General features: G+C 41.3%; 1 protein-coding gene across 1 annotated transcript in view; it reads right to left on the bottom strand.

The window, feature by feature from the left end:
- The window catches only part of LOC116385809 (glucosidase 2 subunit beta-like), a 96,612-nt gene that overhangs the window by 2,925 nt on the left and 65,723 nt on the right, over positions 1-27,964 (bottom strand). Inside the window, exons 12-14 of the mRNA XM_031851543.1 lie at positions 26,413-26,502; positions 15,426-15,497; positions 2,319-2,418 (exon numbers count right to left, since the gene is read on the bottom strand). Of these exons, the coding sequence (XP_031707403.1) occupies positions 2,319-2,418; positions 15,426-15,497; positions 26,413-26,502 (262 nt within the window). The remainder of the gene's footprint in view (positions 1-2,318; positions 2,419-15,425; positions 15,498-26,412; positions 26,503-27,964) is intronic.

The following is a 27,964-nucleotide window of genomic DNA, read 5'->3' as shown; positions in this document are numbered from 1 at the left end:
GGAAATGGGATTCACTGCAAATGGTAGATTTATGCAAAAAAAAAAACACTAGTTGGTAATCATCAGGTCCGTTTCAAATAAAAATGATCACACTATACATGAGGAGTTTCAGTGATTAGCGCTGTCATGACTGTAATAGGTGACTTTGACACCTTCGACAAGAGTAGAAAGGAAAACTTATTTCACTTCTAGGGGGTTTCCATAGCAACCCCTCACATCATACTGCACCCCGAGCAGACGATCCCTCTGGCGAACACAAGCACCCGGAGAGGGACGCAGAGATGGGAACCTGACAGGTATTATTGTACTAAAGTCTTAATAACGTCACTTAATAACTTGTACAGAGATATGAAGTGGGTGTTTGCGCTCAGTAAGACAAAGTGTTTCCTTATGTGTGTGCGCGTGGTTATTGGTGATTCAATTTTGACGTGCAGGTGCCAGAGCAATAAGCTCAATGTTGAGGCAGCTTGTGTTATATCGACTCTTACAGATGATGTCATCGGGGTTGTTTTAGCTTTTGACTTTGAGACTACTCATTGAAAAACAGAAAGCCTGAACCACAAACTGAAAGTGTGGAGCCCGTAAGAGGTAGGCAGGCTGGGATGGGTCTAATGAAAGATGCTATTACCGTGCAACATGGGAAATGTAGTATCTAGTTTTAGAAAATCAGACCTATATGGTAATAAACTAGCATTCTCCTTAAAAAAAATGGGAGATATGGAGCCACGGTTGTGCCGGCTGTACAGAAACTAAACCTACTGCTCACAACAGTCTGATTGTTACCGTAAACCGTAGAGTTCGCCCTTCCCTGCAGACTCTTAAGATACACTGCACGCTGCTTGAAATCTGGTTTACCTCAATATCCACCAGTGAAACAATACATCACCGGTCCCACGACTCAAGTATACCGAGAGAGAGAGGTGTGTTTCACCGCAGAAAGCGGGAGCACTACCCAAAGACCAGATTCAGTATTTCAAATATAATGAGCGTCGACTTCTGACGAGACTTCATTTATGCCAACTGCACTCGGTTAGGGAGTCGTATCAAAGGAATTCAATTTAGTCTTTTCAAAGGGGGCCCCTGGATATTATGAGATCATACATTTATTGGACTGATTTAAAGAGGGGGCTCGGCCCAGAAAATAAGATAATCAAATGTGACGCATTTTCAATCGAGCAAATTCTCGCAAAAAAACGTAAATGGATCTCATAAAAGTGTCTGACAGATGAGTCAATACTGGTAAAATAGAGAGAAGGGGAAGAGAAGGCTGCAGGAGAATGAATGCAACATTAACCATAAAACCAATGTCGACTGACGGAGGGGGAAAGGCAAGTCAACTTCTATCACTCGGCTTTGAGCAAAACATCTTTCTGCCAGGCTGCTGAGTAGGCCGTGATGACTGAACATCTTTTACTGATTGACTGAGGTACACATGTGCAGAATGAGATATGCAGAGAGCAGACTGGGCGACAACACTTCAAATTGTCCCGGATGAATGTGGTGTGATGTACTTTGTTAGGCTGGTTTTCTTTAGCGTTCCCTCTGGAAATAAGCAGTGGATGGCCTCTCTGTACTGTTTGTAAGGTGGACTGTTATTATCTACAGCATATTTGGGTTTCTGTGATTTCTAAACTGTGTAGCTACAGTCTTCTTGGGCTTATATAAAAAGAGGGTTTGATGTAATTTACAACAAGACAGTTGTGTGTCAAAAGTTGTCAACAGCTCGACTAATTGATGCCGTGGAGACTTACTGGAAAAGTAGCTCCATGTGTTGGACAATGCATGCAACATTGAGGCTGCTAACTCTGCGTAATGGGTAAACTGGGTACTTATTTGCTTGTTTTGCACACACACTAGCTGGTCCTAAATGCTGGATTCAACTTGTTTGTGCATCTGTTATCGTTGCAACATAGGCGCCTTCAACCACAGCATCTGTGCATGCAAGGCACCTACCATGTCGGGTAACTGTTAGAGGTGCATAAAACGAGAGCATTCCCATTGCCTCTCAACACAACACCTGAGCCAGCAGCTCGTAGCTAACGATGCTGACAGAGCTAACAGTGTTTACCTGAGGGGGAACTGGAGAGTGGGTGCTACAGTAGGGAACGCTCACATGCACAAACGTGCACTAAAACCACACACGGCCGGGCAACATCAACAAAGCAAGGAGAAACTGAGATAACACACAGAGAGCGACTTCCTTCTCTGCTCGGGTAGACATTATGCCACTATATCTTTACATAGCAGGTACCATTTATCTATTCACTAGTTTATTCATGTGTGTGTATTGTTTTTTGTGAAATACAAGTAGTACTTACCGTAGTACTGCGGGAACCTCCTTGCCAGCAGGGTTCTCCGTTCTCATACACCATCTGACTGTACTGGTTCTTTGGTGCATCTGCCCACATCCCCCACCTCCTGAAATAAAAAGGCTCAGTTTTAGTATTTTTTATAAAGTGCATGTGGAAAGTTTCGGTTTATTAGTCAAGCCGGACAAATTGAGAACAGAAACTATTTATTTATTTTTTTAAACACCACCAGGTTTGGCTTATTGAAAATCCGTTAACAGCACACAGACAGCTGCCAAGATGGCCAGTCTGGCAGTGCCCTCCTGGATCCTGGCACCAGAGCTCATGCGTCCCCTCTCCTCTTCAACAATGGAGGGGAAATATTAATTAGCATTTTGTCAGAGTAAATTCTGTGTGCAATACCACACGAGGGAAGGAGAAGAGAAAAACAGACGCCCAGTGTAGCCCGTTTCAAACGAGGCTGTGCTTGCCCAGTGCTAGCTAATTATATTCTCACCAAACATTTCAAGGGGAGTTGAAACCAAAGCAAACCAGGGTGCAAGTGGACACGGTCCAACACAGCTCACAGCACCGACAGATGCCATTTGATTATGCTTCCAGCAGCTAACTTCCTCTGATCTTTTGTAGAACTTTAGAAGCTTCCTTGAGGTGGCACCGACTGAAGTCATGCTGCTGGTAAGTATTGATTTGAGTCAAATATTGTAATCCTGTTCGGCATTAGTGCATGGTCGACTGATGATTTTATTAATCTCTTGTCCCATCGCTTTTTCTGTCTGCAATGCTAAATTGAACAGAGAGCAAACAATAAAATACATTTTTTGATGCATACAAAATGCATTGTATTAAATTGTGTCTTATTTTTTGAAATGCCATTTTACTGTCATTTAACCTTGGGGGCAAACATGGAGTCCTTTGATTTCCTAAAGCACACTCCAGCTTTTACGTACCATCATCAGGTCCTCAAATGTGGCTTTTCTGCCATCCACGATGCGCATGGATTATTAAAGACGCCTGAACGGGTTCAGTCAGAGGTGAGGCGCTCACACAAGTGGAAGCTGACTGGGGCCCCGAGCGTCTCGCCTTTTCCTTCCAGGCTGTTTGATTGGGTTTTAGCACTCTGTTAGTACCAGGAGGCCTTCAAATGGATTGCTGTCAGTGGCCAAGCAGACATGGCAGACGGAGGAAGTGACATGCTCTTGGCTCTCGCCGCTAGTTGACCAGCGATCCCTCGCACATCACCTTCAAGCGACTTGGTCTGCCCAAGGGGCGACCTCCGGTGCTGAGAAAGGAAGGAAAGGCAGAGGTGCCAAAAACTGCAGTTGTTCAAATTGCCACCCGAGGCTGGCTCCAAAAGAAGGTTTTGAGCCCTATAGCTAAGATTCTATAGCTATAGCGTGGCCGCTTTGAGAAAAAGGTTGTCTCAGGTCGCTCTCCGTTAGCTCGTTCCCATCTAAAGAGTTGGGTGGTGGCTGTGTTGTCACTGCCAAGACGGTGACGGACTCACCCACTTTGAGCTTTACAAGGGCTCTTCAGAAACCCACGGGTGACCTCACAGAGACAGCTACGCCCCCCCTTTTTTTTTTTTTTTTCATACAGTCAATGCCGTACCCCCCACCCCTCTTACACACTTCATGCGTCATGTTTGTTCACTTCCTTCCTTAATCTCCATTCTTACTCCGTCAGCCCTGCTGCGCCTCAGGAGTGCTCCGTCAATTACACAGGATGTATCACCGAGATGTGGCCAGATCGTTCCCTGTAATAAACTACCTGCACCTGATATTGGCGGATCATTCTACATTTCACCAGCTCATCATTTGCACCTCTGAAAAACATCCAATTGAGTCCACATTTTCAGGATTAGAGCGTTTTAAATCCAATAAAGTAACATGGATGAAAACAGTTAAGTATGTAAATAGATTAACATTGGCAGCAGAGAGTATAAACTGTATCTTAGCTTTTGTAGAAAATCCATTTCCGACCACATGGAGACAGGGGAGTGGCCACAAATGCAGACTTCCTTTTAATTATTAATGATGGATGATATTGAACACACTTCTTTTAAGGCGTAAAACCTGGAGAAGCTTATTTATAGATATCTGGATTCTAATTCGATCTGTCTGGCCTCCTCTAATGCCCTAGAGGGCTCTTTCCATCACAGATAAACTTGAATCACTAAGGTGTGCTTTCTATCGACACAAAGAACAACAGATGGAGTTGTGATTCAATCACATCCGGTGTCCACATAAATACAATTAAAATAGCGCACTCGCACAATCACAACCGTGGTGATTGCCACCGACTGCCTGGTTAAAAAACGTTGCTCATTTTCGATTGGAACTTTGGACATTTTCAATTGCATTTTAAGTACGTTCTCTCCTTGGAGGCGATTGCTCTATAACCAGCCATTTTTGGATCCGAAGCTTAAATGCTGTAAACACATTCTGAATTAACTGGATATGCTTACATGGCAGCTAGGAACACATCACAGGCCGGTTCATCTTCATTTTATGCCATTTAATGCTTTATGAAACCTTACATTAAAAGAAAAAATGGAGAAATAAATTCAAAGACATGTCAATATCCCTCAATGTCAGGTAACATTTCTAATAATACCCAGTTCTAGAGTGATCTCCCATGAGTTTGTGTTATACGAGAACGAGAACGATCCGATGTGCCACCTGAGCATCAGATTACTTGTAAATACTTCACCAACACCCACCTCCTGCTGCTGAATCCTAACCTGTGTTAAGATGGTAAGTCTGTGCTTATTACCGTCGCCTTCCCCACTGTAGCATCCGCTCATTAGCTGCCACCGCAGTAAATGATACCTCACAGCTATGCTTTTAACTGCTCGGTGTGAAGCAGCAAGTTAGTCCCCTCACTATACTGTTAATGCGCTCATCATTTACAGCATGACACGCCACGCCACACAGGCAGATAGGGAGAGAGAGAGAGAGCAATTTGGGAGCCGGCTGGTTAATTCGGACTCTGTGAAGCAGCGCCGGGCGTCGCTAACCTCTGCCACTCGTGGAAGGTCACTCGGCAGAGAGCGGCGCTTTGAGATCAACACAGACGGCGTCGTCGCGGTGCCAGTCAATGATGCTCCTCTCACCCCTCCTACCACCAGTTGTGCCCAGCGCCCTCGATAAATAATTCATACGCATAGGAACTAGTGAAGGGCACATGCATGCTCAGTCAGAGCTTTGCCTTCACTTCACATGACCGATCTACAAAGAGAGCTTTTATAATCACTTTCTCTGAATTGTGGGGCACAGACCAGGATTTAAATATATCATGATATATTATAGTTTATGTGGGGGTATAAATAAATCTGCAACAGGGCAATTATTGAAATTGCAGACAGCATAGTGGATGGATTTTGCCAGCTTCCTTACATACAGCACGGTGACTAACATAATTACTCTAAACATCCACACTGAGCACATTTTGCTTTGGATTCGCCCGCATGAGCAGAACACCGAGGCTATTTTTATGTGCGCTTATAAACAAACTCGGGGTGCATATTTCATCAACACCTACCGACAGATATGAATCAGGGCTGATGTCAAACCCAAATCAGTATTCTGTTAACGGCTCACTTGTGCCTCATTAACGACTGGGGCTAGATGTTGCCATGGCTACCCAGCAGAAAGGCCATCAGGGGTTCACAGTGTCACCCCCCCCATCCTCCACTCCTTCAACCCTCTCCTCAGACACACAAGCGTCACTACCCCGTCGCCTTGATTGCCAAATAAAGTGTGGGCCGTTAGATTCAGGGGCCATGAAGCACAAATATGAACACAAGTATAGGCATCACTCTTACTCCATTAGTGAGTGTGTTGTATAAATGTATCTGCCCGGCTACTCTGGTATACCGTGGCATGCTCCTCTTAAGCATTGGGCATTAGGCAGCTGCCGTGTTACCAGGTAAAGAGGGGCCCCTCTCGACACTAATGGCCCTCCAGCAAATGACCTCGACGGCTTGAAAATGAATGCATTATGTAGAACACTTAAATGTATAATTGTGCACTTGTCCCAGTCAAACAGTCACTGCTCTATAGGTTGAATAATTATGGAGAAGATGAAAATAAATAATAATGGTAGAATAAAAACAAAACAGCAAATGCCCATCAAAACAATTCAGGGATGGGACCGCCTTTAATATGAACACATGGAAGAGAGCATCACTCCGCTCATTAAGTGGGCACATTAAAAAAAGGGAACCACCAAGCAACAAAGCAATTAATCAATTTACTAAAAAAAGAATATGAATGGAAATGTGCTGTGCTTGCTTTCACATTTAGTTTGATTACAAATTAAATTAGAATAGTGAGATAACGCATCTATAATGCAAGTACACTAGCACAGCCATCACATTCTTACATAAGTTATTGTACCATGATATGTACATGGATATGAAAATGTCAAATATGTACTAATAATAAAAACCCTTTCTTCTCTATTCACTCAAACATTTTCAAAAAGAATAGCCCAGGGACGATGCAGGGTAGAGTATACAACGGAAAAATATGTTTCCCAACATGCAAAGCTGCCTTGCAGTTAAACAACACAGTATAGTAAGTCCTTGAAAAATGTATGTCCAAATCCATCGCACAAATCTGTGCTTGAACAAAGCCTATGAACATTTTACGCACAAATTTGGGATTTATCCAGATTTTCTTACCTGAATTTGTTACGTTTGTACAAATGTAGATCTGCCTCAGACCACGCACTGCATTGCCCACCGAAACACAAGTGAGGAAGGCAAGTAAACGACTCAAGAAGTCAAGAGGGCACACACACAGAAGCCTCTTCTCATCTTAACATTCCAATACACAGATATTTTCACAATGTCATGGCCAAAAAGGAGAAGGGACAAGATCTATTCTCCATCAGAACTTCACTCCGTCAAAACAAAAAATACAATGGGCTTTTCAGCTGCTCTCATAAGAAATGTAACCTTATTGATAAAATGAACATATTTCCATATTGCCATAGAGTAGAATCGCCTCTCTTCTAAGGCCCCTCAAAAGGACATTGGCAGCCTGGAGGCATTCACATCGCTGCACCTCTGTCTCCCAGCATTTCTTCTCTATTACACTCAGGAGTGTGGGCGGGTGGGATTAGGTTAAAAGAACGGTACGGTGCATTTGTCGTTGTCTCTTTTTTTCTGTGTTTTAATTGTCTGCATTATGTTCATTGTCTGTGTTACTGTACCACAAATTGCCCCTTTGGAGACATTTCTAAAAAAAAAGTCTAAAGAGGCTAAACAACACGCGGTCACTAGCGGTGGTTTTAAAGTGAGCCTGGCATGAGATGAGAGAGAACGTTGCTATGCTATGTCTGTACGTGTAGCTCAGACAGACCAGCATGTGTAGGTCTACAGTTAGAAGCAGCGAAACACATTTGTATTTCCCCCTGGTGGCCAGCGTATCCCACTCTCTCTGGGGTTGCTCTGTGCTATCAATTCAACTGCCTGGCTCCTTTGCAGCGGGCATACACAGTCATTCACTGTGGTTTCAATGTTGCTAGGCTACCTTACTTCTCCACGGCTTTTTCTGTTTGAAAATCTACTGTTCAATAAAGCGGTTCAAGGGAGACCTGTGGGTTTGAATACTAAGCGATGTGAACCTGTAGGAGCAACAGACAACACTAATAGCCTTTTTTTTTGTTGTTTCACAATACCCCCTTTCTGTTCTCCCTTGACTTGGTCATACAGTAGCGCTGCGCCTACCTCTACAGCCCCTGCATCTGCTCAATACTCATACAGTTTCTAACTTTCCTAGGATGTCTGTTTCCTGTTTTAAAAACTTCACAATCTGAGTCATAAATCTTCTGTTTGAAGTCCTCCGCTATTCGTTTGTGCTTTGTATATTCATACCCGCCATGCAGTGTCTAGGAGTTAGTATTCCTCTCCTATCAGCTTTGGATGTTGGACGTATTCAAAGCTTGTACCGTTAAACACAGCGTGCTCCTCCGCCAAGGCCCCGCGCAATTTAAGTATTCCTGTGTTCTCTTGATGGTGACGAGCGCAGAGCAGTTTGACCCCGGCACAATGGAGGGCCGAGCTCCTTGAACTTTTGCGGGGCGACACGCGCCGACCCCGTGACCCCCAACATCGCAGCCTCCTGATTTCCCTGGAGTCCCAAAACAAAAACTCCTGGGATGACCTTTCAACTGATCCTTTCCTCGTCTGCAGCTACATTTAAATCAGCCCACCCTCCTCCGTCTCCTCTGAGGAGAAAATGCTTCATCTCGGCATTGAGATGCTATTATACATAGTGATTCATCTAAAAACATTAAGTTACATCCAGTATCCCATCTACTATTTACATATTTGGCTTAATACACAGAATGAAGGTTTCTGAGATGAAACTTCTTGTTATTGTCCGAGTCCAGACTCTTCCATGTCATTGCAGCTGATGTGTTTGTACTAAGCTAACCTTGAAAAAGGGGCAACATAAACATTTCAAATGCACTTATGCTCACGGTGAAAGGTTATACTTTAAAGGAGTTGTTTTCTATAGTTGTTGTGGTCGTTAGCAGGAAATGACTTCAACGCCGAGTCAATTACTGGATGTTGACAATGTACTTCCTGAGGACTTGTGTATTAAAAACTTAAATGGATCCGACTGATGGCGAGCGTTGGTGCTGCATGTATTTAAGCCATTAGAGTAATTTGAGAGAAATTCAAATGAGGTTATATATATATTGGGTGCTCACTGTTAACTGGAAAAGACTGCTGGTGTCTTGTGTTATATATTTGATTGCACGGCTGTGGCATAAACCTGTTTCTTGTTTGTAGTTGACTGCACACTCCGTGTTTTTGCCAATGAGAATTTGAAACTACGTTGCAACTACGTTCTATCCTTTGTCGTCAACAATGGAATAATGTTACTGCATCCAATTATGTTCCTGAGGTTTATATTATGGTGTTATATTGTTTCACTTTCCTTTTTGAAAACATGAAACGGCTGTCACTTGGTTTTCCTCCATTTGCTTTTTCTTTTTTTGGCCCCATGTTTGTTGCTGCTCTTGTTCCCCGTTATGTTGAAGCCTTTACTTCTGACGCATTAACCAAAACAACCAATCAGCAGTAGATTGCATGACAAAGCACATTATTGGACTATTGAGGACAGGTTGCAGGCGTCAAAATAAATAACATGCGTTTCTTTATTCTATCATGTTATCACATGTAGATTTTATTTCTTCTGTCTCTGTCATCATGCACATGGAGTGGACTGTCCTTTCTTTTAAGCTGTGCGACGTTTCAATTGGCAAGCGTAAAGCATCATTTTTACCCAAACATTTAGGCAGCAAGGACAAAAAAATTGAGTTGAAAGAGCAAGTACTTAAAGTGAATTATCAGGCTGAAAAAAAAAAAATGAGCAGTGTATCAGCTGTAAGAGATGCGACGCTGAGTGCTTTAACAGAATATCTAAACATCTTGGGATGTTCACTAATTCATTTTCTTGCAGTTAGATGGAAGATTAAGTTTAGAGCGAGGAACCGGAGGGTGTTATCCGAGATAAGATTAGAAGAAAAAAAAAAAAAAAAAAAGACTGGAAATTACTGCTCCTTGGCCAAAAAAACAATAGTGTGGCACGTAACTCCTTTTAACACCACAAATTGTTGTTTTTACCTATTAAACAAATGAGATAAAACTTTTTTTTTTTAATTTTGAAAAGAGTGGCTGTTTCCTCCTGCTTTCAGTCTCGGTGGTGAACTAAGCTAACCTCTTGGGTCTACACACATGAGTGGCATTTATATTCTACTCTAAGCAAGAACATGTATTTACCAAAATCTTCTATCACGATATAGGTATATTATAAACTTATAGCATTGTTTTCAGGTAAATTAATGAATAGTCTGTATGAAATAACTCCGTGGTAAATCCTATTTTTGTATAGACTTGTCAACTGAAAAGTATTTCCTCATTTAATTAACATTAGTGCAAAATGAACAAAACTGTTTCAAGAGAAATTCTAAAAGAAAAAAATGCATAAATATTTCCGGTTTACACGGACTATGTTTACACGCTGGGACACAAATAGTTAAATCCAACTGTTGTCACAATTTGATTACTTTTTTTTGACTGGATTTTCTGTCATATTTGAGTTAGCATGTGCTCGTTATCAATTTAGACGACGCAATAGTGTTTTAGTTTTCTTCAAAGCAACATGCATACGTGCAAAGCAGCTAGACAACAACAAATCTTCAACAAGAAGACCCTCACCAACCACATCCAGAACACACATCAACCTGAGGCCTCAGAAATGACGACCAAGTTGAATCGAAACCTGTGACAGACAACAAACATTATGAGCTTCAACACATCATTATTTACCATCACTATTAGCACACACACTCTAATGGTGATGTTGCAGAGAAACATCAATACAACGGAGGCTTGTGGGAAATGAATGCGACAGGCCAGTGAAGGGAGATCAATGTTTTCTTTCCATGTACAGCATATGCGTGTTGTTTCTTCCCCCCAACAAAGAGTTAAGTCAATGCTATGTTAAACAAGCTCAAACAAACGCAAGACGGTAAACAGAGCACACCATGCGTTGTGTATATATATTTGTCTTTTCAGGTGGCGTGCATTTAGTAAACCTTTTGTTTGCCGTCTCGTCATTGTACCCGCCGTGTCTGCCTGGGGAAGGGAGGGGGTTAGCGGGGACATTATGAAGATGGACGACGCTGTCACAGTGGGATGGTGTTTGTCGCAATGCAAGCATTTTCTTCTACTCTATTATCATTATCGTGGCTGATGTTATTGTTACGATAGCCATTTCGGGAAGCGGTTGAGCTGCTGAGAGCAAAAGGCAGAAAAGCCAAATGGAAAACTGAGACATTGCAATTCAGGAAGTGAATACGAGTTGTATAATATCTACATTCACAGATAATTGGGAGCATGCAGTATGACTGCTGTGCCTTATGAAATCTTTATGGCTGTGTGTGTGGCCGTATTATAAGAGCAAGCAGTTACAAAAGGGAAGTGTTCCCAGGCTGATTTATTGTTTCTTAAGAACATTTGTAAAGTTAATGGTCTAACGCCGGCTATGCTGCAAAACCAAGCATGAAGGAAGGTTAGGGATAAAGGGAACAACTTCAACTTTTATGAGCGTTGACACTTCACAAACTGAGCGCTCGCTATGAGTCTTAATCAATATTCAGCAGCAACCACCACCCAATAACACTGCAGAAACGTCGCATAACGAATCCAAACTAGCCCGATTGGTAGAAGCGAGCGTTAGCAATGTCATCGCCGCAGCTCCACACCGTCATTGACAGGCCACACGTGTTAATTCCATTTCTCCTTCCCCTCTCCCATGACCGTCTGTTAGAATGCTGGAGCAGGTGTGATAAATGCTGCCGTTTAAATCAAAGTGCCCCCCCTCACCCCCTCTGGGGAGGAGGAAGATGCCTCCATGCAGATTGATATCAGGAGGCCCAGCCATATCCTGCGAGGTCTTGACTGATGGTTTGTCTGGATAAAAAATGAACTTTATTCCCAGCGTGCAAGCTATGATTCATGTACCTCCCCCTCCCCCTAAAACCATTCCACATATACCTTCACGACACCCTCTCTGGAAACAGTGTAGTACATCATATAGTGCTGCACCACTGGCCTACACCCAGGAAATACCAAGGAGGTGTTTTTGTCTGCATGTGATCAAACGTAAACCAGCATTACTCTTCCATTATCGTGTTGAGGTAAAGGAAAAAATCTAACACCATTCAAGCCTCTCTAAGGAAAGGAACATGGCCATTTCATTCTGTCCTGTCTAATCAGTCCTATCTAAAACATTTCATTTGGAAAACATATACAGTTTACATACTTGAAATCATTCCCTGAGGCTCTGTTTGGCAGCGATATCGTTCCAAACAGAGTGACCAATTCACATGAGTCGGAGATATGTTTGACCACTGGTTCCGTTTGGTCCTTCTGCCCTTCCATACCATCATGAGTGACAGGCAGGCAGAAGAGCTGGGGTCACATTACTCATAGTTAGCATTCTGTTCTTCCTCTTTCCTGCGCTAATAACATGGTGAAGCATTGCACTTTCCGCTCCACAAGTGAGTGGGTAGTGTGGGAGGTGGCGGTGCAAAAAAATAAAAATAATACACAGCTCTGCTTTAGATTCCACTTAATTTGCCATTTGAAAGCAAAACTACATGTGCAGAAAGGGATAATTGCTAATTAATTATCTTTAAGGTCTCACTTCAACTGCTAAAAGAAGACAAGTACAAAGAACAAATGGTTTGACACGTCCCACATTTCTGTGGTCATTTAAGCCTCAACATTGTCTGTTTGCAACAGACCCGCTAGAACCAAAACCAGTGGTGTATAGTAACGAAGTAGAAATACTTCGTTACTATACTTATGTCGTTTTTTTGGATATCTGTACTTTACTTCACTATTTATATTTCTGTTGACTTTTACTTCACTACATCTTGCAAAGAAAACTGATACTTTTACTCCGATACATTTCCCCTGAAACCTTCGTTACTCGCTACAAAATCAAATCTATCTTTAGAAACAAAATGAATCATGAGACCAGCGTCGGGGACTGTGGTGGAACAGAGACTGCAAGCAAGCAGGTTTGGTGAATCAGTTAAATCATTGGTTAATCACGTTAATGCGCAAAACAAGTGCTCTCAAAGCCGCGGTGTTTAGATTCCCAGTGATGCCCAGGATGCTATATGCTATAGCTAGCGAGCGACAACACGAGTAGAATTCCACACAGGACGGGTGGGATGAGGAGAGGTGGATGGGTCAAACAAACACTGGTGTTTCCTCCAGGAGGCCGCAGTTTGTGCCGTGCGTGAAACGAGAAGCCAATGTTGATTCATTTGTGACGTGACTTCCGTACTTAAGCAACGCCACTTCCGTAGATATTTTAACGCAAACCACGATCTTTTCCTCAACCTAACTAAGTAGTTTCATCGCCTAAACCTTAGTTGTTTCCTGTGAAGATGGAAGTTTATTTTGGAAAGACAGTATGCATGTAACAAGCGAAAACAGACTCATGTTGCTGGACTTTTGCAGGAAAAACGCACGAAAAATGAGGAGTAACTTTTCGTAAGATATCAATAAAACGGGGATGAATTTATATCATTGTATAAAGAGAGTGACATGAGAAGATCAATCTCATGTCTGTAAGTTACATCAGCTATAATCACTCTTTTAAAGTGATTAGTGACTCGTCTAAAACATTTGAAAAAGGAATAACTTCAATAGAATCATTCTATACAATGTAGCTTCTGTACATTCTATTAGAATGTAAAGAAGCTACATTGTATTAGAATTGTCTTTTCAAGTAATGACTGGGTTGTTACTTTCGGTGCTGCTTTAGTATCGATCATGTTTTGATATTTGAGTCATTTTGTGGATGATCAGATGGAGTTATGATGGTAGCAGATTCAGATGAGCAAAACCTTTGCCTATTGTGTTCAAATCAGGCCCATAGGAGTTTACAAGGCAGGTGTCCTTTCTCACAACACTGACCTGATGCATCAAGTGGATATTCTTTGCTGAACACAATATGATGCATTTGCCCTCTACATCCTCTAGTCGGAATGAGCATACTTATAAACACACTGTTACAACTCCTTCATAGTGTCATATTGCTTTTCGGAGAATTACGATGATAAGTTCATAGTAGATGCAAAAGTATACTTATGTACAATATATTATGTTGAACATTGTTGCTCCTGGATGGATCACAGCCAACCCAATTATTGTCAACACAGCTCCATGTCCTTGGTCATGGTGCCACAGCACTTAAACGAATAAACTTCATAATTCTCAAAATTCTGACCCTTTGCTTTTTTATTAACAGCATTTACTTGTACTTTTACTTTCAATACTTAAGTACATTTAATATCAGAACATTACTTTTGATACTTAAGTACAATAAATATCAGATACTTTAAGACTTTTACTCAAGTAGTATTATAATAGGTGACTTTCACTTTTACTGGAGTCATTTTCCAGTAAGGTATCTTTACTTTTACTCAAGTATGGCTTTTGGGTACTTTATACACCACTGACCAAAACAGCATTGCAATCGAGTCCTAATCTTTGGGGAGGAGTTGCAGCGATTCATAAAAGCTTTTGTTGCACAGAGGTTTCAATGTTGATGGAATGGTTTCTGTAATTGCACCCCATAAAAGTGTCGGATCATTGACGGTTAAGGCTAATGAGAGAGTGGAAAAGGACAGCGAGGTGACATCCCATAATTATCGCCTCAAATCTAACATTTAAAGAAGAGAAAAACTTATCTAAAAATCAGTTTGATGCTAAATGATCAAGATCCCAAGAAAGCTATACTATATACTAGGTCGTGTTTCTGCTGATTGTTTAGAGCAACTTCACTTACAATATTGGGTATGGAAGAATAAAAAATAAAAAAGCACATTTTGTGACATATCCAAGAGTCGCATCTTTCATAGCACGTAGGCATTTTGATACACACCAATGTCGAGCATTCAACACAGCCAATCCCAAGGGGAAGGTAAAGGGCCAGAGTATAATCCTTTAGATGAAATTGAAACCCTTCGAGGCTGAGGAGATAAAACCCCTGCAGTGTATGAAACCTGCCCGCTGTTTGTCATTGATCAAAAGGTATTAAAACTATAATAGAGATCTGTTAGCGATTGATTAAAGGTCACATGAAGCCTAACAGAGATTGAATAACAATTCTAAAAAATCAATAGCGCAAATATTGGTCTTATGGTAACTTCGCATGAGCACTGCAACAATGATTAAAGGAGTGCAGTGGGATTTATTTCAGGTCCATTTATTAAATGAAAAAATGCTGTCATGTGAATTTATCTAATTAGTATATTGTGTGTTTAAAGACCAAGGACAACAAATGTCGGATTCCTAAAGCTGGTTTTGAAAAAAAGCCTGAACTGCGTGAATGTGTTCTGCTATAGACTCTAAATGCCACAGCACACAATGCACTCACAATGTTGTTAACCTCTTTGGATAAAGTGTCCCTTGTATTAGGTATTGCATTTGTAATATATAAGGACCAGATACGGGCGCTGGTCATTGTTTTGGATTTTATCTATGGAGACTAAAGAGTTGACTGAGGTACTTACCCCAATGAGACCTCTGTTCCTGCGGTGCTCTTTTGTGTGACTTGGTTGAATGGGCACAGGGTATAGGTATACCTGCAGAGGGGAAAAGAAAACGTAACATCCACATTTAATAAACTGGCACGCAAGTTTAGTTTATGATGGTTATACTTTTCCAACTAAATTTCTTTCCCTTCTATGCTGGCTTTGACGAAAAACTAAACATATATATATATATATATAAAAGCATTGCCAAAATGATTGGCAGATTTTAAGTTTTTTATTATTATTGTTATTTATTTGGTTTATTTGTAAGGCCGACCCATAATTATTGTTATGGGCGTATAGGTTAGTACCAAAGTACCAAGAAATTGCACAACAGAAATACCAACGACGTTTGAGGTCATTCAGAAACAATGTCGCCATTACAAAGTACACAGGTTCATTTTGTATTTTCAAAATATCAAACTGGGAACATTTGATAATTCTTTAACCAGATACAAGCAATTAATGTTGAAAATGCTATAGAATTATACTAAAGCTGCTCCATGATATATTTTTATATTAACAGTGGACCAAAACACTAAGTTACTGCCTGCAACTTTAAGGTTCTTGTTTTTTATCAAAACCTCTGTTCTTTGGGGGGCGAAAAAGCTTTAGTAAACCTACTTCATGCTAATTGCTCAGTATTTAGCAGCAGAGAGACAAAGTCAGCGTCTAGCTAGTGAACATAGTGGAGCATTTAGTGGCTAAAGAACCAGATGTTTTCCGTAGGAGTTGCGGGAGATCAAAACCGAGATGAAGTGAATATTGGATTTACAGTTGCCAGGTAAACAGAAACAACAAATCCAAAAGAATGAGTGTTTAAATAGGCAAACCACTTCATAAGCTGACAGTTTGTCAATGTTGTGTTTCCATTGACCCAGTTGGCCAAAGGCATCAATAAAACAGTTAACTGTACTTTTGAGGCCATTTTTCAAAAGCAATATTGTCAGTCAGGCTCTACGAAAAACAAAACTTACTCAGCAGGCAGGCAGACTATGGTGAAGATACCATACATACTGGAACACAAGGAGCTACCAGTTACCCTGCAACCCACAGCTCTTCTAAAGGTAAAACCGAGTCTAAAGGAGTTAGCAATTAGTAGAGAGTAGACCATCACTAATGTACTTGCTGGAGATAGGGCTGGAGAGTAGAGGCACACTCACTAGCTCCAGTAACAAACTGATTAAAAGCCTTGATGGTGAAACGGCTTTTTGTCCTGGACATTTGAACCATCACACTGACTGTTATCAAAGAGCAGAGGATGTCCAGACAACCACAAGAGAATGAGAAAGTGCCGAGTGGAAAAATGGCTCCAGCGTAAGTGGGTGTGGGCTGGGAAGTGCAGGGGGGGATCAAAAGCTGTACGAGAGAAAAGCAAGATGAAAGAAAAGACAATGATGGACATGAGAGAAAGGGGGATAGTGGGAGAGGTAAGAGAATGGCTGGCAACTTATTCTGCTCTTGCAATAGTTTGGCGATTGTAATAAATGCTAATTTTGGAGACTTTCATATACTGAAGGTAGTTATTCTTTCATGTCTACTGTATGTTTCAACAGGGATGGCCCTTCCCCCATCCGCCAGGTATACGGGCAAGGGAAAAAATAACAGAAGCATCTTTTTTGACTGCAGAGTAAACGGTTCGGCTCGGAGTAGAATTAAATAGGTCTCACCATGACTAAGCCTATTGAGAATCCATTCCCCTCCAAGAGATTTGACACAGTGCAGCAAGGTCCCTCCTGGGATGTATTTTTTTTAGTTATTATTCTATTAGTTTATTCTCAAACTATGTATCCAACAACCATGTTGGCGGCAATGTTGGTGGTTCAGTTCATCTCCAGATTGTAATATTGCCAAACTAGGATAAATCCCATTGACTTTGGCGTCTCCCTGATGTTTTCTGTAGCACCACCAGAAGGTGTTACTTATCCAGTCAAATATCGGGGCATCTCCTTGATAGAAAGGTGTTACATATAAAAACATTAGTACGTTAGCAATGTCATGAGCATGATGGCATTAGCATTTAGATAAAAGCAACACTGTGCCTAAGTACAGCCTCACAGAAATGCTAGCATGGCTATAGACTCTTGGTTGAAAGCTTCTTCACAGCTATCCTTGACCTCCTCAGGGATACGCAACACCTTTAGTTCACTCCAACATCACATGACCTGCTGCATGGTCAATGTAGTTAAACAGAATTTGAAACTCAGCAGTGCTTTGGTCCAAAACTCTGAGGTGTGAAACAATTTCTCAACCAGGACCTTTAGATATGCAATCAAATTCCATATAAAGTGAGGCAATGTTTGCCAAATAGTCTCCCATACTAAATTAGTAAATATTAAAACACACAGGCTGAACTACTGGAGAAAGTGTGTAAAGCAGTAACAACAAACATCCTCATGTGAGCCTCAAAACATATGGCTGATAGACAGAAGTATGGTGAGCAGAAGAAGAAAACAAAGAGGGGGGGGGGTGTAGCACAGTGAAAAAAAGCAATCAAATGAGTCCCATAAGGGAGTACCCCTGTACCTCTTTTCCTCCTCTCTATCACCCTCTCTCTTACCCTCAAGGCAGAGCCATCCATCCCTGCCCACTTTTGCTGACGCGTCAGCACTGCACACTTTCACACACGCAGAAAAAAAAAAAAAAAAAGGCTATTTATGAGTGAGGGCACTGCGATCTGACCTTGGATGCTCGCCTCCACGTGGCAGCTTGTGAGAAAACAAAAGCAGGCATGGCAACACAGAATGTGTCGCTGGGTATAACAAAAATAAACGATAGGAGACATTAGAAATACCGGGAACCAACGCACAAACGGAGGTGCAGGTTGATTAGCAGTCTGTCTTCCGAGACACTTCACATTCTGCCGCCTGTGCCCGTTTATCCTTAGCAAATGAGCACAGTGTGAGAAGAAGGAGGAAATATCCAAAAGGCTTTGCAGAGACGACACTGTCAGCGATAGAAAATATAAGGTTAGAAAATAGCCGGGAGAACAAAGACGGAAGAAAGACGAAGGCAGAATGATGAAAAGAAATAAAAGTGTGCAAAAGAGAGTGGGAAGGGAATCGGAGTGAATCACCAACTCAACAAGTCGCGAATATGACAGATGATGACGTGCAGAAAAGGGGACACTGGGCGGAGGATGCAAAGGATAACACAGACGAAAAGATACAACTTGGTGGGTCACCGATCAAATCTTTGACAACAATTGGAAGGCTATGATCATAAAATGACAACAGCGATCCTCCCATTCGGGTCCTGAACCAATGGCGAGTCTTTCTGCACCCCACATTTGATCCGTCATCGTCAAGACAATTCAGCTCTGACGCAAGTCATAATAAGCTGGCAGGTGCACTGAGACCGGAAGGTACATTGTTACGGAATAAATATGTTGGATGCAACCACTTAGCCCCTCAGGCAGTACTCCATGCTTCACTGGATCGGACTGCAGGTTCAGTTCGCTACCTTCTAATTTAAGCTACTTAAGTTAGACAAATGATAGCAATAAGGCAGCATATAAGTCTTTGCGTTTTCTAATGTACACTATAATATATCATTGAAAAAAGGGAGGAAAACTCAGCTGTAATTTTGTTTAAACTCTTTATGATAGTCCGACTCTTGGTTTTTTTGTCCCAAACTTTTCTCTATCTCACTGATCTCAGTTATTGTTTTTGCTGTGTCCAATGTTATCATAACAGATTGCAAGAAAGGCCAAAATCTATATACTGTTGGATTTCACAGCCCACTGTTAATTAGAGATCTGACACAGGCATCCAACTGCTACTCACTAGGTTATAGAGGGGATAAAAAGACAAGTATATTTATTACTCCGTCCACTGAGATCCATTCAAGAGAGGGAGAGAAACAGCAATTAAGCCCTTCTCCCACTAGACTGCTCTGTGACGCCGTGGGTGGAGTTCACTGATGGTGACACTGCAAACTGCAGCAACACCAACACCAGCTAATTGGTTTACAGGTAACACTGTGTACGCTCGGCTGGCATGGCAGCGGTCAAAGGTGGCTCGGCAATATAAAGTGACGTGGCTAATTGTTTAACAGCAAACTTTGAGGAAAGCCAACACTGTTCATCTATTCAAAAGTAGCACATGTTTCAGTAAGAGTGCCAACATTGCATAAAAGGTCATAATCTAGCTAGCTTTATTCAGCCATCTTCATGTTGTTGTTGATATTTCAAGACTCACATTATTATCTCTGCCAGTGGGATCATGCGATCGATCTTGTGTGCGTGCGTCCGTGAGTGAGTGTGCACCTCTGTGTCTGTCCACAGCTAATCTCGCATTCTGCTGCAGCAAGCTGCATTATATTTCATGTTGGCCAGTTATGGCTGCATGCTCAAGGACGTCTCGTGGTTGCGGTGACTCACACTTTCTCAAAACACCTTTTATTGCCCGTTTTATACTGCCATCGACTTCACTCACTACTCTTAACTGAGCCTCATCTCTTAACTCGTCTTATACGATGACTTCGAGCCTTATCAAGACACTCAATCCACGGAGAAATGTGCACACGGCTAATTCAGAAACTGTCTTTTAAACGAACTGTCAGGACTGCATTGCACCAGTGTGCAATGCAGGTTTTTACAGTAAGAATGCATACTTCAACATACTGAGTGAGATTTAAATCAACACCTGGAATTGGGAATTCCATGACTGAACTCATAAGCAGCCTACCGATGGTGTTTCTTTCTGTTTCAGTCCAACTTGCAAAAATGCAAACATATTTTATTGTGCTTGTTTGTTCACTAGTTTAATGTTGGCTTGTAATGATTTTTATTTTACTGTGAATATTAATGACATCAGCATGAGCATTTAAGTGTGTGCTTTCAATATACTGTATGTTTTTTATGAAAAATGGATGAGTCAGTAGTGATGTATCTCAAATGCCTTTAATCAAAATGTGTTAAAAGGTGTAATGTTGCAGTAATCAATCCAACACACAAAGACAACTTGCTTAAAAGAAAGATTTCTTTGGAAAGAAAAAATAAATCACGTTACTCCTTTGCAGCAAGTGTTAACACTTTCACGAAGGCCTGTAGTTTCTCTCCAGATGGTCTTTACATGCAGTATAGGCCTATTTAAATCCAACTGGCTATGAACTTACAGTATGATTAATAACAATACCCTGCTGTATTTTTTATATTACAGCCAGAGAATATTCCATTGCAATTCTAATGACTTAAAACCACTGAATCGTAAATGTAGTTACCATACTTTTATTACTTTTAAGAGTTCTGCATAGTTTGGATCTCTCTCCGACAGTGAGAGCTTTACCTTTAGCACCCAAATGGTCAGCTCATCAGGCCTCAGGCGCAATTATGCAATCCAATTTCGATAGGGTAACTGATATTAGGAAGATTAAAAAATTACATTTCCACGACTTTTAAAAAAATCATCATGACCATTGTGAGATTAGGTCAATGCAATTCCTTTCGCTTGGTAATCAAGAGGAGAGTTTTGCTGGCAGCCCAGAGACCCAATGCCAGTTCATCGAAGACGTACTCAAAGGAGGCCATTTTCCAGTTTACCTATATTTTCCACATGGAAGACCACAAAATGCGAGTCTATATAAATTGCTGTGGAGGGTCACTTTTCTTGACAGCTTATCATATTTTGGCATTGGCATTCTTTATGCAGAGCTGAGAGTGGGTGCATAAGAGATCTTCTGTGAAACAACATGGAAAGGTAAGGTGAATGCATAGCAGAGACCCCCTTTACCACATAAACTACTCAGGGGAAAAATAATGGTGATGCAGAGCGAAAGAGCCTTTCAAAGAGATGGCTCAATTTATATGCAAAAAAAAAAAGGAAACAAAACAAGCCAAACTTGAAGCTTATTTATTTTTTAGAGCATCACTAAGGGCAATGAGGCAAATAGCCTCTGGCAGATCATTTAAAGCTGCATTCTCCCGGCCATCTCTCAAGATGTTACATTATCATTGCTGCTATTTTGTTCTCTAAATAGGTTATGACTGAGGCTTATGGGAGATATGATAAGGGGTAAGTAATGGGTCTTTCAAATGTCTACAGAATGCACTCATGGGGCTTTAAAACAAATTGCCTTTTCTAGTTGCTAACCAGAGTTCCAAATACTTTAATATACTTAATGAGACAAGTCTAGGAGACAACATCGATTGGCTATCATTTTCTTTTTGTTAACAGGGCTGGTGCCCTTAGGTGATTTAATGTAATTATTCAATATCACTAAATATTATTATTAATTACTCAGTATTGTTGAGCTACTGTACTTACTAAATGTTGGTGCCATTTTATTATTAATATCTATTGATAATCGTATTATTAATGTAATAACAGAGAGGGGAATAGAGCTGAAACAAGTGGTTTCAACAACCACAGATAAAGTCCCTGCAAACTATTTTCTCTCTTTAGAAGATGAGAATAATATGTCGCTTTTGTGTGACAAAGAACATTTATTTATTATTAGAGTATTTATTATTTACAATTCATCCAGTTCAATTTGACATCTGACAATAAATTATGTTTAGAAATTATTCAATTGAACTTTCTATATTTGAAACGACAGTTTCAGTACGACAGTCTACATACAAACGTTAATACAACTATTATATACGGTATATTATATATGTGTTACTGTATCTATCATAGACAGCATATCAAGTTGTAACTATTAAAAAAAACTGTATAAGGGTTAAAATTCATGTTCAACATAGCAGAAGTACATAATGTTTAATGGATCAGTGAGTGTATTCAGCAGTTTATTGAAGCAAGCTGCACTACTAAGTAGTAGCAGCAGAAACTACTCAATAGAAATACAAACATTTGTACGTCTAGGATAGTAATAACACTTTCTCTGAAGTCATTCCAGTTGTAGAATTAGATCATATTACATATGATATAATATTAATTCACTGTCTCTCTTTTGAGTTATATTGCTTTCTAACTTTATGGTTGACATTGTCAAGCGTCACATATTATTCCCCATGCTATAAGCCATACTTCATCTTGCACAAACATTTGTTCTGTCTTACATGCTACCGGTACAACACGAGTAGGCTACAGTTCTCCGAATGAAAAGGAACAACGGGGAATCTTTTTCCAGTATAAGTGTCCATAATTTGCACATTGACAGCTGAATACCCACATGAATGACACACATGGTGACAGTAGGATACTCAGTCTGTTTGTGGTTCCCTCCATGCAGAGGAAATTAAGTATAAGTGTATCTCATGTTTTGGTGTTTTGAAGGGTTATGTACTCTGTGAGTAAGGTTGTATGCCTGTGCAACAACAATCAATGGAAAATCTTACTTGAGCTGGTACAATACCAGCAAAATAGAGAAAACAACCCTCTTTAAAACAATAAAGATGATTAACTTGGCTGTAAATCATCTCAAACGAATGAGAAACAGGAAGTCCTGGTGTGCAGTGACAAACAAAAAACAAATCTCTGAAAGGTTGACCCAGACTGTTTCAACACAACCAACCCACAGATACTCTGCTCATGCCCATTTCTCGAGCTAGAAAGTTGGCAGCACAACAAAGACCGATGAGATGTGATGGTTTTATGACCCCACCAGACGCACACGCGCTCACTGACAACCCACAGGTCTACTGAACCAACGGAAAAACTCCTGCTACTTCAGATGGCAGCCCCTGCAGAATCTCCACGTGACTTCGGATACGAACAGGAAAGGACCAGTATCTGGACTGCCAAGGTCTTTGTTGAATCACAACTGCGTGAGGGCGGTGATTCAACAGGAAGGTAAACTGACTGCGCTCCTCATCATCATGGCATCCGGGAAAAATTAGGAGGACCAAGTCTTCTCCAAACTTAGTTGCGCCTCATACACGCACACACAAACACACACCTCTGCATGAATATATCGGCAACCGTCAATTGTTGGGTTTATTTTTGTTTTTAGGAACCACTGGGCTTGAGGCCGACGGACACAAAAGTTGCAACATATTGATATAGAAACTAACACACTAGCCTCCGTTGACAATAGGCGTTTTTGGACCAAACTGCTCTGGGACTCCCTGGGAGGAGCTGCCAACTGGGAAGCTACCCTGAGACTTGCATACCTTTAAGGTTTTTTTTCTGTTTGCCTTCGCACTACCAATATGAAGTGAAGTGATGTAGGCTGGCCTGAGCTGCTCGCACACATCTCCAGCTGGGAGATCGGCAAGTGGCGAGTTCGCTACAAGCTCTCCTATTTATTTTTTATTAACACAAGGAAAATAGCCGCCATCCAACAGTGATTTCAGACTGCTTCGGCTCAATAGGAGTGTAAAAAAAAACAACTCAAAACGCTGTTCTATGAACTACAAACGTTCCTAGTTCTTAAAAACCGGGGTACTTGGAACTCTAAAAACAGATCTTAAAGCAGGTAAATCTTTCCGTTACTGACATATGACCAAACGTGACCCTTTGAAGTGAATTAATTGCATGAGCAGCTCATTAAGAGTAATGCTAAATGACATGCTTTAATGTAACAACAGTGTCTGCGCCACATCGATCATAATTTGAGAGCTACCGAGTGTGACAAAGTGCCGATCCTCTGAGGCACGGACCTGCGTAAACATCTCGTTCACAGCCACTCGTTTCAACAACATTCCAATTATGATTAACAAGGCCCTCTGCCTTTCTGTACCCTTAATAAACAAGGTTTTCATTGCATTTGCGTGCCTGCATGCATTTCTCTGTAGTTAGCTGTAGTCTAGTTTGCTTTCTGGCATAACATCAATTCTCTAATCGCAAAACGCCTTGAATGTCTGTTAAATTACATTAAATTAAAAGCCGTTCTGAAATCTTCCAAACACTACTCTTCATTTCGCACTCCTGACAGTCAGCAGACACATCTTGGACTCCACACCCCCCCGCCTTGCATTGGTTTCTATTGAATCGGAAACAGCTCCCTCTCGGTTACCCGGATGGCGTCTCTCTCTCTTCCCTAGAAGAACCCAGTGCACCGCTCAGGCCATGTGATGTTCCGCAGACAGTTGGAAGTGTCACTTGTGCTGCGTTATCCCTCTTCTCTTCTCTTCTCCGTCAAAGCCGAACCACAGTGGCGGGCATGACTCACTGAAGTGCTGTACTTTCTAATGACACGAGAGCGGAGGCTGAGTCAATCTGACCTGACAGTCTTGCATAAATCACGGGCCCCACGATTTAAGTTGCTTTGAGGAGTGTCAACAAATCCACAAGAGGAATATTAGACTCTGCTGTAGGTAGGGACTCCGCCTCTGAGAACTCATTATGGGGCGTCTTCCTTCATGCTGTGTTGACTGAATTGCAGAGGTTATTTCTGATTCACTTGCAGAAGCCTGCGTTTTAAATTCCCCCACTAGTGATAACGGTCCACCAGCACCCGAAAGACCATTTCAGGGGGAATATATATGGAGTTTTAAATGGGTGAATTTTTGGAAGTGCGCTTCAACAGCAGGTTTGGCCTGCAGTACACATGTATACAACTGATCCTCAAATGGCAGCATTTTGAACCTTTTGTTTGCCACACCCAGCAGCAGTACAGCTAGTATTTACAAAAGATAGACAAGCATTTCAACTCGGCAAACTTTTATGGCTCCAGGCTCTTTTCTACCATATTGGCAGCTAGTCCAAAAAAAAAAAAAAAGAGGGGGCAACTTAATCAAACGTGAGGGATCTAAAACATCAGGGAGGGCGATTGTAAGATGGTTTCAAGCGATGATCAAGAGGCTGGAGAAAGAAGTGCGTGATTCTTTTCCCATTATGGGAGAGGAACTGTAGCCCTGCTAGTTCGCTACTCGAGGGCATGGGAGGGAGTATTATAGAAAGCTGTTGGTTTATGTGTCTGTCAATATCAGATCTTTTCAGGATCACAGTTCAAGGCGAACAGCAAGGATAAAAGGGGGGGGGGGGAACTGGTACATTGCTGAGAGGGTGCTGGTAGGTCAAAGGACCTTCAAGCTGCTAGTGGATATTGTGCTCTTCAGTCATTTGAAGGCGGCCTATCGGATGATACCAATAGGCGGCGGAACAAAAAGGATGTAAATAAGTACAGCATGGGTTTCTGTGCAAAAGGCTGAGGGTGTGACAAACGGATACAACTTGCATGAGTACGTTATTTACATCTTAATATTTTGGTTTGGTAAGGTTAATGCTTTGCAAGCCTACATACTGCAGTTAATATTATTCCCCCCCAGTCAAGCCTTCCATTCTCACACATATTGTTATCCAATACCGTCTAAATAAACAACAGTTCGATTTTTTTTCTTATACAAGAACTGCAAATTTCCTTTTCAGATTTTTGCTGAGCAAACTAAGCAACCTGGTGTATAAGGGGCACGGGAAAACCACAGATTTCCCAAGAATGTCTGAAAAGTGTATTTGCAGTGCAGATCTCAGATCATTTTCTTTCAAAACTGCAACCACCCATGGGCTTGTAAAGCTCCAGCTGGAAAGTATTCCCGAGGAGAACAGATTCTACCCCAGCAGGGGCCACAGGGATGCAGCAGGAGAGAGTAAAAGAAGCTCATTCTGTTGATTCAATTACGTTGATTTAGCTGCTCGGCTTTCTCCTGCTCATAAATGATTAACTTTAAACGGTAGATCTTTGCTGAGATGGTTCATGTTTGGATCCAGATTACATTTATTTTTAGTACAGCTCAAATCAAAATAAGATCCAGCCTCTGGTTAAAATATTGATTTCGCAATGATTCTTTGTTTTTTTTTTAATCCAGTGTTTTTATGTTTCCCTGCAGCTGCACAAGAAATGTGTCTTCTGTGAGAGTAAACATGACGTTGACGGTTCATGAGAAGTTTGTCAGAATCATGAAAATGTATTTCTCTGTCGGTGTGTTTTTGTAATACGATATTATGATGACAGCGGGTTTTGTACACCACCACACGTTTTAGGACGAGTTTCCATACTAATGCCAGATTAAAAGAAGCATAGGAATCAAAAAAGCAATGAAAATCCTGTCAATACTTACTCGTATACTTTCAGCTTATAACACTGGCTGTTCAAAAACAGAAACTCCCAATCGGGTCCATAGTCGATGGCCAGCTTTTTCCGGAGATCACTAGGAAAACCAAAAAAACAACACATTAGACCACTAGCACGCATTAGGCTGGATTTTTTTGAATTATGGAATTCAGTTATTACTGATGCAAAAATTGTAAGCAATTAAAAAGTTGCATCTGAAAACATGGCACTCAAAAACCTTAAATTACACTCGTGGTATAGTTTTAAGCAAATAACTCCAGGTACTATAAAAGGACAGGTTTAAAAATATGCCTAAAAATAAGTTATGCAATACGAGAGAAATAATTGTTGTTGGATGTAGGTCATTTGTTCCAAGTCTCTGACAAGCTGCTCTAATAACGTCTAGATGACTCCTAACTGTGCCGACAATGTAGCTTTATTTTCCTTGCTGCTTTTAGTGACTTCTTGAATAGTGTGTTGATGAGGTGGCCCTTTAAAGCCCATTTCTATGCAGCGTCTCCAATTATCTGAGCTGGTGAGGGCTGCTTTTCTCCACTAATCGCTAACAAGGGAACTAAGCCCTATCTCTAACGGCGCACAGGCCCTTATTTCCATATTCATAGCCCAGAACTGCTAATGGGGTTAACAAATGTTTGGAGCGGGTGATTGTTTCGCTTTAGGTTGATAAGGTAGGGTGGCATAAGGGGATGATTCGGGGTCAGAAAAGCAACGCAGGTTGCGTAACTGTGTGTGCATGCCATTCTCCGTAGGGCAGGGGGTCATAACATTCATGCATAGAGTCAATGTTTGTGGAAATTACCCTTTACAGCACACTCAAGGAATAAAAGGTGTGGACTAAGAAAGGAAGAGACTTTATTTTCATGCTAGTTTCAAAAAGGTATGAATGCAAGAGCGCTGCACACTGATAAAGGACATGGCCTGAAGAGAACATGGGGGATCCTCTCCAACACACATAAATGTGAGTAAACGACCGGGAGCAATGCGGACAAAGAAAGAGCGAAACTGAGGTCATGCCAGCTTATTTCTCCCCCCCCCCATGCATTGTTTAAGGGGGGAAAAATCTTGACCTTTTGGTCTGTGGATGGCTCTCCTCTCCGCCTACTGTAATGAACAGTTCGCAGGCCTAAGGGCCACAGTAGCTACTTATCATCTATTGCTGGCTGGCTCAGAGCTCTGAGAAAACATCCGAGAGGGAGGAAAAGCATGTCACAGGCAATCTCACCCAATTTTTCTCGATGGAAATATACGGGCGTAGCTAATTTGTTGTGACAGCAATTCCTTTTCTTAACAATAATACAAAAATAATTGCAGCGTTTGACGGCACTAATTTGTGCCATGTCTGTCTTTAGAATGCCACAAAGACATTTCGGACAATTTGTACCCGGGAAGACACTCCCCTCAAAATGAGTTTGAATAGGTCCACCCAGCAGAGCACAGTAGGCAATAGAGTTTGTTTTTCTTCATTCAAATTAGCCTTAGGTATTACAGTACAAATAATGCAGCTTTCTTCACTGCTAAAGCACAAACTGATGGAGTCT

This window comes from Anarrhichthys ocellatus, unplaced genomic scaffold, assembly GCF_004355925.1.
Source record: "Anarrhichthys ocellatus isolate YVR2014 unplaced genomic scaffold, GSC_Weel_1.0 scaffold11, whole genome shotgun sequence".
Lineage (NCBI taxonomy): Eukaryota > Metazoa > Chordata > Actinopteri > Perciformes > Anarhichadidae > Anarrhichthys > Anarrhichthys ocellatus.
The sequence above is the reverse complement of the archived record's forward strand: the minus strand, read 5'-3'. Positions and strand labels throughout refer to the sequence as shown.